At 38.2% G+C, this 16,193-nt stretch overlaps 1 protein-coding gene across 2 annotated transcripts in view; it reads right to left on the reverse strand.

The window, feature by feature from the left end:
* MPPED2 (metallophosphoesterase domain containing 2) overlaps positions 1-16,193 on the reverse strand; it is a 183,071-nt gene that overhangs the window by 126,332 nt on the left and 40,546 nt on the right. For both annotated transcript variants that reach the window (XM_040980303.1, XM_040980302.1), the window contains exon 3: positions 3,873-4,054. In XM_040980303.1, coding sequence (XP_040836237.1) covers positions 3,873-4,054 — 182 coding nt within the window. The remainder of the gene's footprint in view (positions 1-3,872; positions 4,055-16,193) is intronic.

Raw genomic sequence — 16,193 nt, forward strand, 5'->3', positions numbered from 1 at the left:
TCATCCTGTACCCAAACCACTTCACCGGCCCCATTCAAGTTTCAGTTCCAGCTTGGCCACTCATTATCTCAGTGATCCAAGACAATTCATTGAAATTAATATTTAATTGGAATCCAGTTCTATCAAATTAGGAGATGGGCTCAGTCATTTACCAGGCCGCTTCCAGGCCTCATATTCTACATAGTTGGTGTAACTGCAAAGATTTGGCCTTTGTGCCCATATTTTTGTTGCTACCTCCTATGCTTCTTTTAAAAAACCATTGCCACACCCTTCCAGTTTCTTTTAGAGTCTGAGCTACTGGTTTTGCTGTCTTCCTGTACATTATTTGCTGTAGCTGTATATAGGCTGGGGGTGTGTTGCAGATGGTACAAGCTTTATCACAGACAGCACTCTCACAACGTTCGTAAGGTTAGGTATTATATGACATCCATTTTACAAAAGAGGAAACCAAGGTTCAAAAACTATCAAAGGCAGCAAATCAAGTCAGGTCTTCCCGGATGCTTGTATTCTTTACCAGTCGTAATTCCTTTTCATGCTTTGCACCTGTGCTAGCTTATCTCATAAATTACTTTGTACTAGTAACTTTGAATTTTGTACCTGTCATGTGACACATACACATTTTAACCAGGGATTATCATCTCTGAATCAACAGCAAACTTGTGATGATGCAATTCTTATGCCTTAAGCTGGTAGGTGAGGATGAGGTTCAAGACAGTCATGGCTTCAATACATCTTTTACTTAAGTGATCTTTCACATCCACCTTGGATAAATAGCAATTCTCAACTTCCACATCAGACTGCCCGAAGTTACAGCATTTCTTTTAGTTGAAGCCTAAAATGCTACAAGCTTTCCAGTCCACTCAAAGCATCACATTACACTGAAGCAAAAGGACTCATGCTTTGCAGCCAGAGAGCCCCAGGTTTACCAGCCAAGGTGAATTGCTTTGTGTTTATGCGATCCTTATCCATTAACTGTCCTTAGATAAATCAGCCTAGATGAGCTTTTAGGTTTTCTCATCTCTAAAGTGGGAGGAACAATAACAACTTTAGAGGTATGTTATGGCTATAGAAGTGCATGACTTGTAGCAGGAACACATGAAACCAGTAATACGGTCAAAAGGTTTGGGGGACAGTGGAGCTGTTTCCAATAATCAGACAGGTCTAGATGAGAGTATAACGATGGAGATCTCAATACAGACTCACTAGACTTGTTGAAATATCTGCCAGTGTGTGAGACCTAAATTGGTGACAGCTGAATGCCCTCGAATGGCAAAAACTCAAACCTTATCTGACCCCTGACTCTACTTTGCCAGAATACCTGGCAGCTGTTGCTGGAAGCACCCTTTTCAGGTGAGAGGTTCCTGACTGAGCCAAGTGGCAGAGTGTAATCGCGCACCATCTCCCCACCCCCCCATGAGACCTGACAGGTTGCCTGGGTAACAATGAGCTATTCTGGGCAATCTCCATGGGATCCCTATGGCTCTACTCATATCCCAGGGTTTTCTTTCGTCTCATCTTCTACACCACATGCTAAGACCTCTCTCTCCCGTCTTACAAGATCAGAGGGGACATGAAAAGAGAAGCAACTGACCCTGCAGTTGGGCCTTCACATTTTATTTCCTCATCATTTCCTTAGCCAAGGCACATTTCCACTTATATTTTCCTTTATAAAATCTCCAAGTGTTGCTTCTAATCTACTAAATAATTCCTCTGACCTTTTCTTGTTTTTATCCTTTAATTATCTGTTGCTGGTTCATTCACCACATTCCCCATTCAGTTATTAATGGCCCACAAAAACTTACTAGCAGCAATCATTCACTGATTAATCTGCACAACAATCCAGAAAGAAAGGTAATATTAATTCTTGGTTCTGCAGAAGGAAACCAAGAGGAAAAGCGAGGTTAACTCAGTTGCCCAAGGTCAGTAGCCAGACAAGATTCTAAACAGGATCTCACCTGTCTTGTGTTTCTGTAAACACTTCCCACAGTGTTGTCCCCTTTATGTCAAATTCACACCGTCAGTGCAGGTCGGTAACTACCATGTTGAGATTTGGTTGTCACAGAATCATATACAACTATCAAAACTCACCCCAAAATAATTATAGCTGCTAATAATTCACAGATAAAAGTGCCTGAATGAAAAGATAGAAGTACTTGAAAGCAAAATTTCTAGAAGTTTAAAAAAAAAAAAAGGACAATAGAAGCAAAAAGATCTGGATTGTAGACCCAAATCTGCCAAAATGAAACTGAGAAGTGTCATCTGAATTCACTGAATCCCTGACGGGGTTTGCAAACTTAAGAAGGTTATCCTAAGATATTTAGAGTATCTTGATGTTTTAAATAAAACAGACTACCTACTCAAACAGCCCACAATGAAAAAACAAAAACAAAACCCAACATTCAATGATGTCAAGCTCATGGCAAGACTGCTAATATTCACTTACAGCCCATGAAGTACACACCTACAATGTCCTCTGGAGGCAAGATGCCAATATGGAACACAAATTAGAAAAGGTTTCACATTCTTTAACTCAGTGATTTAACTCATGCATGGCATCGTCCATTAGAAATTAAACAGTAAAAGCAAAAAATAAAACGCACAAAAGGCATAATTTCAGTACAAGCTACATGGGGGAAAACTGATATCAACTGAAATGTTTGCTTTCGAAGAGGCATCTTTATAAATAGAGAAATACAATGCAATGCGAGCATCACTTTGCAATTAAAAAAACCATAGAAATTATGCAAAACAATTATTCTTGCCAAAACTATTAGACAAAAAAGCCAAAAGTAAATCAGCAGATGCAAACTCGGATATCAGTTATACACAACATGTGACACATACGCAAGGAAACATAAAAAAATTAAACCAGGTATATTAGTCACCAGGCTTCTTGTAAACATTTTTAATGACTATTATCTCATTATCCACATTTTAATGGCTTAACCAATAATTTAAAAAAATTTCCAATCCTGCTCTGGGTAGGTGGGAAACAGAATTTTAAATTTTATGCCTAAATCCCTTGGGTAATTTGTTGCTGACATCTTATTCATGACACTAGTTTTCCAGAGTAATTTCACCTCTTTATTATAGTAATAGTAGAATGTCTTGAGATTATCTTACAGAGACTCTTAGAATGTCAGCAGTTCCTTCCTTACATACACCTTTCTTCTAAATTCAGGTAAGAGTAACTCTATGCAATACTAACATTTGGCAACTGTCACATCTAGGACCCAGTACTTAGCAGAAATTCATTTATGGTAGCCTCAACAGCAGCCAAATGTTTGCTACCATCTTCCTTGCTATAACCAGGGTAGTTTCACAGTCGTAAGTTTTTGGAACTTGGACCAAGGTGTCCGCTTGAGGTTTTCAGGGTCTGTAGGATACTGTTCAATTCACCTTAGCAAAGCTATTCCAAGATTCATTCTACTGGAAGATCTTCATATCAGGAATTACATAGCCTCCTTTCCTTCTTATAAATGTTCTCTCCCTGCTAGGTCATTTGTATAGCTTTGATCATAATGTCTGGGAAAGACTGCAGAGCCAATGAACTAAAAATATGATTCTTGGTCTCATGTGTGCCAATGAATGCCCTCATTAAAGCAGAATGAGTGAGAAGAGATCGGTTTCAAAGCTTTCCATCCCTTTGCCCCAGAGCCGCCAAGGCCAGGCACTGAAAGGATGCACAGTAAAATTAAATATCTAAAAATTCATCTTTAATTAACAGAATTGGATTAAAGCTAGACACCACCGCATATCATACGAGAAATGGCTGAGCTGGTTTCCAAGTGCTCTAATTCAATTAGGACACAGTGAGTGACACTCGGACGGGAAAGGTTAATTGGGGCCGCCAGAACGCAATCATTCCTTACCTAACCAGTCATTAAACTTCTTAACCTCTGAGGGCAGTCCCAGCTCGGTGAAATCGCCTGTGTGGAGAAGGATGTCCCCATAAGGCATCTGGATACCATCTGTTCTGGAGTGTGTGTCTGAGATGCAGACAAACCGCGTGTGGCCCGCTGGTTTTGGAGTATCATATGGGATGGGGTCGACCCTAAAGTAAACATAACAGATCCCATAACAGTTAAACACATAAGAACTGTCGCAAATGACATCACACATACATAATGACTATTATCCCACAATGCACCCAAACAAACCAACGCAAAGCCAGACAAACCCATTACAACAAGGGATGTTTTGGGGGTGCACAGCACCACTCATCTACAACAAAATTGGGAAAACTCAAAACTATTACTTCCTTGGTAGGAAAAAAACTAAACGCAAAGATTATTTTATACATGGAGTTGGACAAACTCAGGAAACTGATAGATTAATAGTGAGGTTTAGGAATATTAAATCCCCAACTGGGGAAGCAAAATTACACTATTTTTCTCTCATCTTCAATTGATCCCACTACTCGTTAGGAGATGGATAACTAATTTATTCCATATTAAGCATGCATAACTTAAGCAGTGAACTAAATTAGAGAGCGCAGACTGCACCCACTCTGCCAAATGAGATGTAGAAAGACAGAACTTATATTTAATTTCCTTTCCACAGACATTCGACACCTGTATTTGGTGTTTTTGCTAAGACAGTCACAAGTCAAATTTGGGAGAGGGAAAGCAATGTCAAACTACCAGGGCTTTCGCTTTTCTAAAAAAAGAAAAAGGCTATTAAAATAATTTTAGCGAGCTTTTCTTTATCATGATGAATTAACTGCAGTCCCTGTTATACCTTATGCTAGAAGAAACGCCCTAATGTCTTGGGCAGGTTTCTCTTCAGTATAAATATAAGCCTTTTAAATGGGTGTATAAGTGTCTACATATGCATTAATATATGTATAGTTTTAGAAACCTACACACTGTGAAATTACACTAGGGCATAGGAATCAAAAGGCAAAACGTTCAACCCAAAGCAAAGAAAATGAAACAGAACATTCTCATTTAATTGAGTGTAACAAAGTGTACTAAATAAACTTGGTAAAGAAATGCAAATCTGACTCCTCAAGCATACAGTTTTAATTATTCAAAGGATTTGTAGCAGAGTTAAGGATGCTTTAACTATATTAACTCTACCCTGACAGCTTGCTTTAATTTCTTTGTAGGAATATATGCTTATTTTTGGATTACGGGTGAACAGAAGCCATTATAGATGCAAAGAGAAGGTCATGAGCGAAGCAAATATGCAATGCAGAGATTAAAGTGTGAAGCATTAAATAAGGAACAATATTTCATATCACAGTCTCACTCTTGATAGTTAACATGCAGCAGAGAACACATGGAAAATAAAAAAATACTGCCTGTACATGGAACCTCTAAAGCCTTTGTTTAATTCCCTTTTTGTTTTTCCTTTTTAAAATATCAATCCGTCTTAACAATGACGTTTCAGTGAAAAAATAAAGACATCTTGTGCAACATGGGTAGTTTCATATTTACTCAACAATTTATCTATTTTGTTTTTGTCAGAAGAAAAGTAGAACAGAGGAAGAGGAGGAAGAGGGAAATGAAAGACATGAACAGAGAGAGAAATGAGAAATGGGGAGACAAAGACAGAAAAGGAAGCAGGAAGAAGTGTGAGCTCATTACACAGGCCATTAATTAGATACCCCAAAGAAAGTTCATCTCCTGCAAAAAAATTTTTTCTTGTACATATTAGAAACATATATGTGACGGGTTGGTTTTGTGGTGCAACTAGTTACGCTGCTTGTGCAGCCAGCGACACCTCATGTCAGAGCGCTGGTCTGAGTCCTAGCTGCACTACACCCATATGGAAGAACCCAGATGTACTTTCCATCTCTTGCTTTGGGCCTGGTCCATCCCTGGCTGTTGTGGCCATTTAGGGAAGTAAAGCAGCAAATAAAAGATTATTTCTCTCTCTCTCTTTCTCTCTCTCTCTTTCTCTTCCTTTCATATATATAAAATATATATATTTGGCCCAGCATGATAACTCAGTGGCTAAATCCTCACCTTGCATGTGTTGAGATTTCATACGGTCACTGGGTCATGTCCAGGCTGCTTCATCTCCCAACCACCTCCCAGCTTGTGGCCTGGGAAAGCAGCTGAGGATGCAGAAAGCCTTAGGACCCTGCACACACATGGGAGACCCGGAGGAGTCTCCTGGGTCCTGGCCTGGAATCAGCTCAGTTCTGGCCATTACAGCCACTTGGGGAGTGAACCAGCAGAGAGATCTTTCTCTCTGTCTCTCCTTCTCTCTGTAAATCTGCCTATCCAATAATAAAAAAAAAAACTTAAAAAGTAAATGCATGTATTTAAAACTAATGTTATTTATTACCATGAAGAAAATTGACTAATCCACTGAGATCTCAGTGGTAACCTGGAAACGCTCCTGATTGCATCCAATGTTGCTTTTCCTCCTTCCCGGTGCAGAGTTGTAGATCCTGATTTTTAGTGGCTTCAACTTACAAACATCTATTTTCTAAAAGTTCTCCCAGAGAATCAATGATTATTGCCTGCTATGGCTGTCATCCTCTAAAAGTCATAGGTGATATTTTGACTTGAAGCTACGTTACTCACTAGGGTGGAATGAACTGTATTTATACTTCAGCAGTCAATACTGAAATAGAATTTAGTAAGCCAATATTTTAAGGCATTCAGTATCATGTATGTATGTATTTAATTTTCAGTTATCAATCTAATAATAATAAAACGATAGACACAATCTCTTTCTCCTTTGCATAAGTTGGCTGAGCTGCTATATCTTAATTTTTTGCAAGTCCCTCCCAGTTTACCAGAGGGACAGCATAGTCATTTTGAGAGAAGGCAGTACAGGTGTTAATCTTTCACTGTGAATAAGCCTCTATTTACCAAAACACCCACCCTGCAGCAACTAATCCTCACACTGTACATGCTTTGCTTCCCATTTTAATTTCATACTGGGAAATAGGTTTTCTGAGATGGAGAAGATCTACCACTTTCTGAGTTGCTTTAACCTCATTGCCCAGCTTCTCACCTCCTAGGGAAACATTTAAACATCTGGCAGAATTAAATTTAAAAATTCACTGAAGCCCAAGGAACACAAAGGCATGTGGACACGAAAATGGGAGAAAGTGCTTTTTTTTTTCCCAATTTCAAATTGAAATAGAATAAGTAGAGACTGATATTGTCATGCAACGAATAAGGCTTCCACCTGTGATATTGGCACCTCGCATGCTCTGGCTGCTCCACTCTAATCAAGCTCCCTGCTAATGGCCTGGGAAAAGCAATGGAAGATGGCTCAAGTGTTTGGGCTCCTGCCACCCAAGTGGGAGACCAAGATGAAGCTTCTCGATCCTCACCTCAGCCTGATTCAGCCCTAGTGGCTGCAACCTTGTGGGAAGTACACTAGTAGATGGAAGATCTGTGTGTGTGTGTGTGTGTGTGTGTGTGTGTGTGTGTGCGCGTGTGTGTGTGTGTGTGCATATTTCCCTTTTTCTCTTTAGCTCTTTCAAAAAAATAAATTCAACCTTACAACAGAGAGAAGCTAGTGAATTCAAAGCAGACAGCAAGTTGAGCAGAGATCTGCTTCCTATTAGTAGATTTTTGGGAGATGTGTAGAGGATTGATCCGTGTGTACAAGGACAGTATCAAATGTCATGGCACAAAAGAAGAAATTATACAGATCAGCCAAGCTGGCACTGAGGTTCCTTTTTACTCACAGGACTAATGACAAAGCAAAAAAACGGGTTCTGACCCAAGACAATGTAGCAAACCAGGGCCACACTGCAGGATGGAATAGCAAATATCACCCAGGTGTCACAGGGAGGAAGGCACTTGAAAATAACATGTCTGGTAAAGCAGGCAAGTCACAGTAGAAATAATTAAAGTTGAGACAATTCTAGGAAAACTACCATTCCCAAACTTGGAGTTTGATAAATAACTTGAAAACAAAAATCAGGAGAGCTCAACCTTTTCGTTGCAAGTGTACAACTGAGAGAGATCTTGACTAGTTGGTAGATCTACCTGTTCACATCGTGTGAAGATCATCACGTCATATTTTTCCATTTAGTTAAGAACTTCACCACTCACTCTATAAGCTGCTGACTTCTCCAATGGCCCGACATATTCCACAGGATAATATGTCAAATATTTGACAAATAGTGAGCGTCTTACCAAAGCAGTATAAACCCAAGAGCCAGAATGAAATATCAGAGTGAGATTTGCTCATACATTCAAGTACACCAGAAGGAAAACAAGATGACATGGGAAGATGAGAAGAAAACATAGCCACTATAAATCCCAGAACAGGACAAAACCTTAAGAGGCACCTGGTCCAAAGCTTTATATAATCTCTGAATACCACCTACACCTTCCCTGCCTGTTTAGCATCAATCTTAATTCTAAGGTTTTCAGAGAAAGGGAGCTGTAAATTCACTTTTCTCCTCACGTGCAGCCCATTGTGGATTTTACCTATTCTACTCCTTGGAAAGTTTGTGTTGTACATTTGCTGCCCCTGAGAAAGCTAAGCATTGTTAACAGACCTGACCTAAAGACCAAGCAACATTTTTTTGGTTAGTCACTCATTTTGTGTAAGTTCCTTAATTCACTCAAGCTTCTTTCTTTTTTCTTTTTTTTTTTTTTTTGCTATTATAAAATGGAAGTAATACATCTAGTTGCTATGTTGTTCAAGGTTCTGTATCCCATTTCGTATTTATTCAGACTATGATTCAAAGCAAGGTTACTGCATGTGCCTTAAGATATAAAAGATACAACAATAGTACTAATAACCTAAGATTGCTATCAAGATGAGAAAGGCATGAAGAACCTTTAAAATAGTGTCTAATATAATATTTAGTGAATATTTAAATCAGCAGTTGACAGTCTTTTTCTGTTACATTAGTCATATCACTTAATTTCTATGATCTCATTTTCTGCTTGTATTATGAAGAGATAATAACAGCTACAACTCAGGGAGTTTGTAAGAATTAAAAGAAATCACAAACACAACACCAAGCACAGTACTGGGCAAGTAATTATATAGTCTATAAATACACTTGTTTTCTTCCTGTCATACCTTCTTAACCCTAGTTCTACATTCTGAAATAACAAGAGAATAAAAATGAAGTCCCTTTTCCATTTGACAGCTCAGATATTTGAAAATGTCTATATATAATCCTTTGAAATGTTCTCTAATTTTGTAACCTCAGCTTCTCCAGCTTCCCCTTGAGTGATACAATGTCTGGGGTTCTCAGAAAGCTGGTGATCCACTTCTCCGTAAACATTACACTCATCAGAACCCTCCCCATGTTCAGTGTTGGAATTCATGATCCATATGAGCTCATGAACCAATGAGCCATTCATGAAAGACCAATGCAAAAAGGGAACCCTACTCCACTGCTGGTGGAGCTGCAAATTGGTACAGCCTCTATGGAAATCAGTCTGGAGAACACTCAAACAACTCAAAATCTGCATACCATATGACCCAGCAATAGCACTCCTAGGAATATATCCAAAACACCTGTTTTACGACAAACCAACATGCATCCCTATGTTCATTGCAGCACAATCAGTAATTGCAAAAACATGGAAGCAACCGAAATGCCCATCAGCAGAAGATTGGATAAGAAAGCTTTGGTTCATCTACTCCATGGAATACTACTCAGCTATTAAAAAAAACAAAATGCAGTTCTTTGTGGCTAAATGGGCACAACTGGAAACTATAATGCTAAGGGAAATGAGTGAATCCCAAAAGATTAGATACCACATGTTTGCCTTGATTTAACCTGTAATTTTTGTATGGTTGTTTGTTATTTTTTGAACCTGTCATTGATACTGTCTCAACCCAGAGGTTTCGAAGAATGGAACTTGCATTATTTTTAACATATTGTTTACCCAATACTATGTCAATTAATTCCATAATGTTGTATATTGATATTGAGGCCTTGTTGGGGCTTTTAACTGACCGGATCTTTACTCTGTTAGACCTATCTTCAGACCAGAGAAGGTCTCCCCAAGAGGCCACTGAACTTATCTGGACAATAAGACGCTGAACTTCATGCTAGGCATGTGTTTGCAAGCAATGAATCTCAACTGAACTTGAACTATGGTTATGCAACAAGGTGGAGGAATCCACCATGGGGGGAGGGGTATGGGAGGGGTGGAGGGAATCCCCAGCGCCTATAAAACTGTACTACATAATACAATGTAAGCAACAATAAAAAAAATAATAATAATAATAAAAGAAAGACCAATGCAGAGTCCAGGCCATGGAGAGGTGACAATGCTGAGCACACTGGTGGATTTTCCTAAAGACCTTAGTTCTAACCTTCAACTGTTGTTTAATGAATTTCCCAATTTTTGTGCCAAAACTTAAATCTTACATCTTGAAAGTTGTGACCATCAAATGTTCATATCCTTCATTGCATATTCATACAATTAAACCATTCTTCCCTATTCAGTCTTGACACATTAGGTCTTCTTAACAAATCATACATGTGTTCAGACAAATTAAGATGAAGGTATCATTATTACTTCCATCATGGAGTTCTCTATTTGATATATCCTTTATTTCTTTTTACAATAACAAATTCATCTGGCATTGAAAGCCATATTGAGCTCCAGAAAGACTGGCATCTGGTGATTTATTGTGACTTGATTTTCTGGAGACTATGGGTGTTATTCTACAATAAAGTCTGAGGATAAAACATCAACTTCATAAAATATTTTAATGGGATTTAATATACTTCATCGCGATTCCACTTAAAAATCCTGATGCTATGCTTTTGCATTTCACTGAATTTATCTCTAAAAGCCTTCTAATGTGATGTTGAAAATTTTTTATTCAGAAAATTTAAGTAGCATGAAACTTAAGCATACGTGTTATATTGCAACGTCCAATCTGGGCACACTGCTTGATGAACTTGTATGCAAAACGTGCTAGGCCAACAATGAATAAATGAAAGGCAGGCACACATTAATGGAATCAGAATTTCCAAACTGGATTTTAGAGATGATCTAATCTGGTGTTTCACTCTTCTAAGTATCATCTATGTTGTTTTTGCCTTATTAACCTGAACTATTAACTAATTTTGCTTAAATGTTTTATTGCTCTTCCACATTGGCAGCTTTGCTTTCAGGAATCGGATATGTAGCCTAATTTTCCAACTACATATGGAAAATAACACACACGTATTAAAATACTAAAATATTTGAAGTGTCTTTGTCTACTAAAATGCATCTTATCTAACACCAGTGGAATCTGAACTGGAATCAGAACCCAGGTTTCCTAATCTGTATTTCATTTGACTTCCCATGCACTTAATTTTGGAGACTGAAATACATTCTCACTTAGAATAAAAATTATTTTTTAAAATTTCAAAGTGCCAGTAGATCGGTCCTCTAGGTGCTAATAGTAATTATTATCTAAAGAAACTACTCAAAATTATTGAAATTGTAAAATAATCCAAGGTCTAACACTCCTCATACTACTCCGTCAAATGCACATGATGTTATCCAGTTAAAAGGAGTCTCCTAAAGACTTAAAAAGGTGTATAACACAAATTCATTGCCAAAGTCAATATTATAAAAATTTGTTTCTTAGAATCCTGATGAAGATAGAAGCTGATCTCACAGCTATCAGGTCACATGGACAAGCTGATTGAGTTTGCAAACACATGTCTCTTGGAGGGATTACTTTAGTTGCTAGTTGAGCCTCTTTACAGAGTTCTAGTATGTATTCCAGAGGTTTGTGTGCCTTTTCAATACTATCATCTATCAGTGTTACAAACAGGAGCAGGTCACTTGCCCTCTTCTAACTTCTGTTTCTCCAGTCTTAAAACAGGAGTGAATCAAAGGACACAAGGTCCCCTGAGCAGCCAACCTGTTTATCCACTGCTAGTACTGGTGAAAGACTTCAGAAACAACTCGATCTCAGAAGTCAGTTGAAACACTGTATTTCAGTCTGAAATATTCAATGCGATGATAAATGCAGTTCACTTCCATCTACATGGAATCAGATTCAGTGAGACTTTACATGAATGGAAGTGAAACTGCCATCTGGAACTGTGGACAGTTATGGCATTTCCAGGTATATCCAGTGTATAGGAAAGCAAATATGCAAGAAATCAAGTTACAAATAATATAAAAGTGAAAGGATGTATGCTTCAAGAAAGGTGCTTCAGAGATGGGGTTATCATTCTCCTGTAACTACAAGCCACTGAAATTCTCCTGTTTAACCATCAGTTTCTGGAACAGTAATGGTGCTGAAACACAGTAAGCAGAACAGATCCAGATGTATAAATATATTCACATTTGTACCAAGGGCACTGCTTTCCTTTAACTGCTGAACTGCTGTATCAACACTGTTCTATCACCAACCAATTATAGCTAACAAAGCCCACTGCACAGACTGAGTCTCGTCTATTTTTTCAAGTACAAAAGTACAGTGCTGACATTCAATGAATATTAAGTGGTGACAATTTAATTCTCTGAACACTGCATGCAATATGAATTCACATTCCTTCGACTGCTGCCATTTGAAGTGTTTGCATGCCCATCAAGCTAACTACTCTGTCAGCCACTGGAGCTTCTCCTGATGAAAATCATGGGGTCATAAACATTCCACTGGAAATGTACTGTTCAGGGTTAAAAGCTTCCTGCTCTTCTATTGCTAGAACCATATGAATTAGACCTAAAATTCTGGATACGGTCTTGCATTTGAGAAAGGAAGGCATGTGACAATGTACTGAATGCACATTATTCCATACTACCGACTGAATGGACAATCAATGCTGTTTTATTAAGTGCCCACCTGTATGCCAGGTACATTGTTCAGTCTAGGAAGATGCAGCAACAATAGGGATAGTGCCCTCAAGGACCATACTCTTAATCTATCAATTCACTACTCAACAAATGCCTACTAACATGCCTGGCAACTCCTCAGTCAGTTATGTTACTAGTATTGATTAAGCATCTTCTATGTGACTTAGTTAGCAAATTCTAAGATGGCCCATGTCCTACAATGACACGACATGAAAAGTCTAATACTCAAGGAGTTCTGAGGTGCTGTCCTATAAAGAAAAAAATATATGTATCTGGTAGAAGAATGGGGAATTCTAGTAGGCCCAGAGCAGCATATTAACATCAAGTGTCAGGGAAGAAGCATGAATACTCCTAAGTGATTCTCTCTCTCTCTCTCTCTCTCTCTCTCTCTCTCTCACACACACACACACACACACACACACACACACACACACACACACACACACACACACACACGGCCTAACATCAGCCTGAGACTTGAGACTTGAGTTGGGATTGAAATAATCACGGAATGTGGAATATCAGGAAGAAATGAAGGGATGCCTCGAGAATTTAAAAAAAAATTAGTATGGGATGGCTGGTGCAGAGATTCTGTGATGCTGAGTATCATATTGGAAAGCCTGATAGGATGGGGAGATGAATGTCAGAGGATCTCACTGTGAGCATAAGACTGTCAGACACCTGGAAACCTCAGAATACGTTCTCTACCCACTCACACAATGAAAATGTACACAAGGGGTATTAAAAAAGCTGAGTTCAGGAAAACTAGTTGGTGAGAAAACTGGAGGCAAGTTTGGCTCAGAATTGACTGTAAAAATAAAATCCAGGAATATGATGATAAAGTGAAACTTTGTCAAAAAGAAAACAGAAAAGAAAGAACATGAAGAAAAGACGGTAGAAAATTGATTATGATATCATAAACAAAAACCGTAATCATAATCGGGTAAATACATATTGCAAAGGAGGACTGGAAATGTAGTCAAAAAAGGCACAACAATATCCTACACTATTAATTCTCCCCCAGTTATGTCTTGTACATATTTTGCACTGATGAGGACACTAACATAGAAAAATTTTTGGCTGAACACACTAACAAACAAAATGCTGAAGAGGAACAGCAGCAGTTTTCACACGGAAGCCAGGCTCTGTGCAATGCTTTTACATGGATCATTTTCATTTAATCTTTACACACAGAGGCCCCAGTTTTTTCTCATCTTTTGTGAGTCAACTGAGACTCAGATTTTTAAGTAATATGGCAAAGACACAGAGCTAGGGGGTACCTTTCATCAGCTTAGCATCTGCTCTTCTCTTCAGTTTAACCTCATACTTTGTCCTCTTCCACCACGCAAAACACACCTAAGAGCAGATCTGGTCTAACGTGGCACACAGTTTTAAAATCAATGACACTTAGCAAATTGACAAACAAAAGATGGATCGTTTTCAAACTCTGCACACTATCCTCCAGTTCAGCCCAGTAGAAAGAACACTGAGGGCCATCATGAGCACTTACTATTTGTTTTAATGTTGTGTGTGGGTTCTAAAAATGTTGGCTCCAGCAGATTATAATATGAGCCTTTTTTTAACTATTAAAAAAAAAAGTGAAATGAGAGGCAGTTCTTTCTCTACCTTCTTCATGAAAACCAAGCTTTCCAAAGCTTAATTTTTCCCATGTAGTTGTTAATGGACTACATTGTTTAGTTAATTGTGCTTATCAGAAGAATCAGTAACTTCATATTTGCATGACTAAGTGGTTTTTAAAGTGCTTGTATTTAAGTTGGGTTTTCAAGGTCTGTGTTCTCTTTCGAACTTTCTGTTGAGTTGATAGACTTATTTTCCAAGATTCAGTAAAATCTACAGCAAAAAGGAGTTGGAAATAGTACATTTCAAGATAAATGCTGGTTCATAAGAGTGCTTAGCATGATGGTATTCATTGATTTATCAAAACCAATGCAATAAAATAATTTTTGGACTTAACACTTGTTTTTCTTGAGATTGCTTCATGTTAATAAAAATCTATCCTGCCCAAACTCTTTATCCCCTGTCAGAAAAGTTGCTCCATCAATCAGTCATAAAAATTCCCTAGATTACACACATCTGAAAAGCCATAAAAGTTCTTCCCTCTTAAAATAAACACTACCTGGATAGAATCATTTCATGATTTGTTCTCCCATGACCTCTCAGGGTCTGCATTCAAGTTGTAACATGATAAGCTTTGTGTCCATGATCACCAAATTAATAAGTGGTTAAGAAAAATACCAAATCTATGCCTGACTAAAATTCCAGAAGTCAATTTATTTAAGCGAATTACAAAAGGAAATGTATAATGTTGTGTTAAGTTTCTCATGAACATCAGCCCAACTCTGCCCATGTTTCTATTGAGTAACATTGCTAAGGTCTTCTAAGAGATAAGATAGTTCATTCTCTTCCTTAAACTTCTGAATAACCCATATTATTCATTTAGTCTATGAGTCAGCAAATCATAGACAAGACCTGACCCTATGTTTGCTTGTGTAACATGCTGAACATAACTACTCTCACTTGTTTCAATATTTTTATGGCTATTTTCAAATAAACCAGCAGAGTTTCACAGTTGTACCAAACATCATCTACACTGCAAGGGCTAAAACAATTATGACTTGGACATTTGAAATGTAGTTTGTAAGACGGATGGGGGAGTGAAAACTGGAAAAGTGGTAAACTCAGGCGCTTACAAGCCATTTTCATAGGGAAACGGATGTGGGTAGGACTATAGGCAATACAAAATAGTAAATAATTCTAGGAAAGATGAATGGGCTTAGAAGAATGGATGAGAGACATAGTAGTTTGCTACAAAATTTTTCTGGGAATGTTGTCAACTTCTAGACTTGGCCCTGGTAAGAAGACTCTGTCTTCTCTGATTGACAAAAGTCCCAGGGAGTAAACTGATGACAGCTGACTTCCTCACGTTCCTCATGGAGGAATGATCTTTATGCAGATAGGTGAGAGTCAGAGGAAACTCTCACAGCATTTGCTGTTTTCTAAGTGGCTCAGCTCAAAATAATCAATATGCCAAAGTGGCATATTTTGGAGTGGTCTATCCAAACTCCTTCTAAGAAAAAACTTTGTCCAGTCCTGACTCAGTCATTCAACAAACATTAGTTTAGAAATAACTATATGTTAGCTCTATTCATAAGGTCTCTACTTACTAACACTATTTGGCAGGGCACATATCTTATGGGCCCAGGATAGTACAAAATCAGTATCTTTACTTCTTTCAAAGTCTCTGTGCATGTGTATGTGTGCTTTCTTATACTCTCCTCCAAGATTAGCTTAAGCACACACATTTGCTGGGGAGTTTGGGTTTGTACCCTGGTCTGTTTGAAACACAAGTGTATATTCTCTGCTATGCAATGATTTTCTTAAGACCAGGCAGCACACATCCTTTTGATGGAA

The sequence above is a fragment of the Ochotona curzoniae genome, unplaced genomic scaffold (assembly GCF_017591425.1).
Source record: "Ochotona curzoniae isolate NIBS_2020 unplaced genomic scaffold, NIBS_Ocur_1.0 contig_3432, whole genome shotgun sequence".
NCBI classification, from domain to species: Eukaryota; Metazoa; Chordata; class Mammalia; order Lagomorpha; family Ochotonidae; genus Ochotona; species Ochotona curzoniae.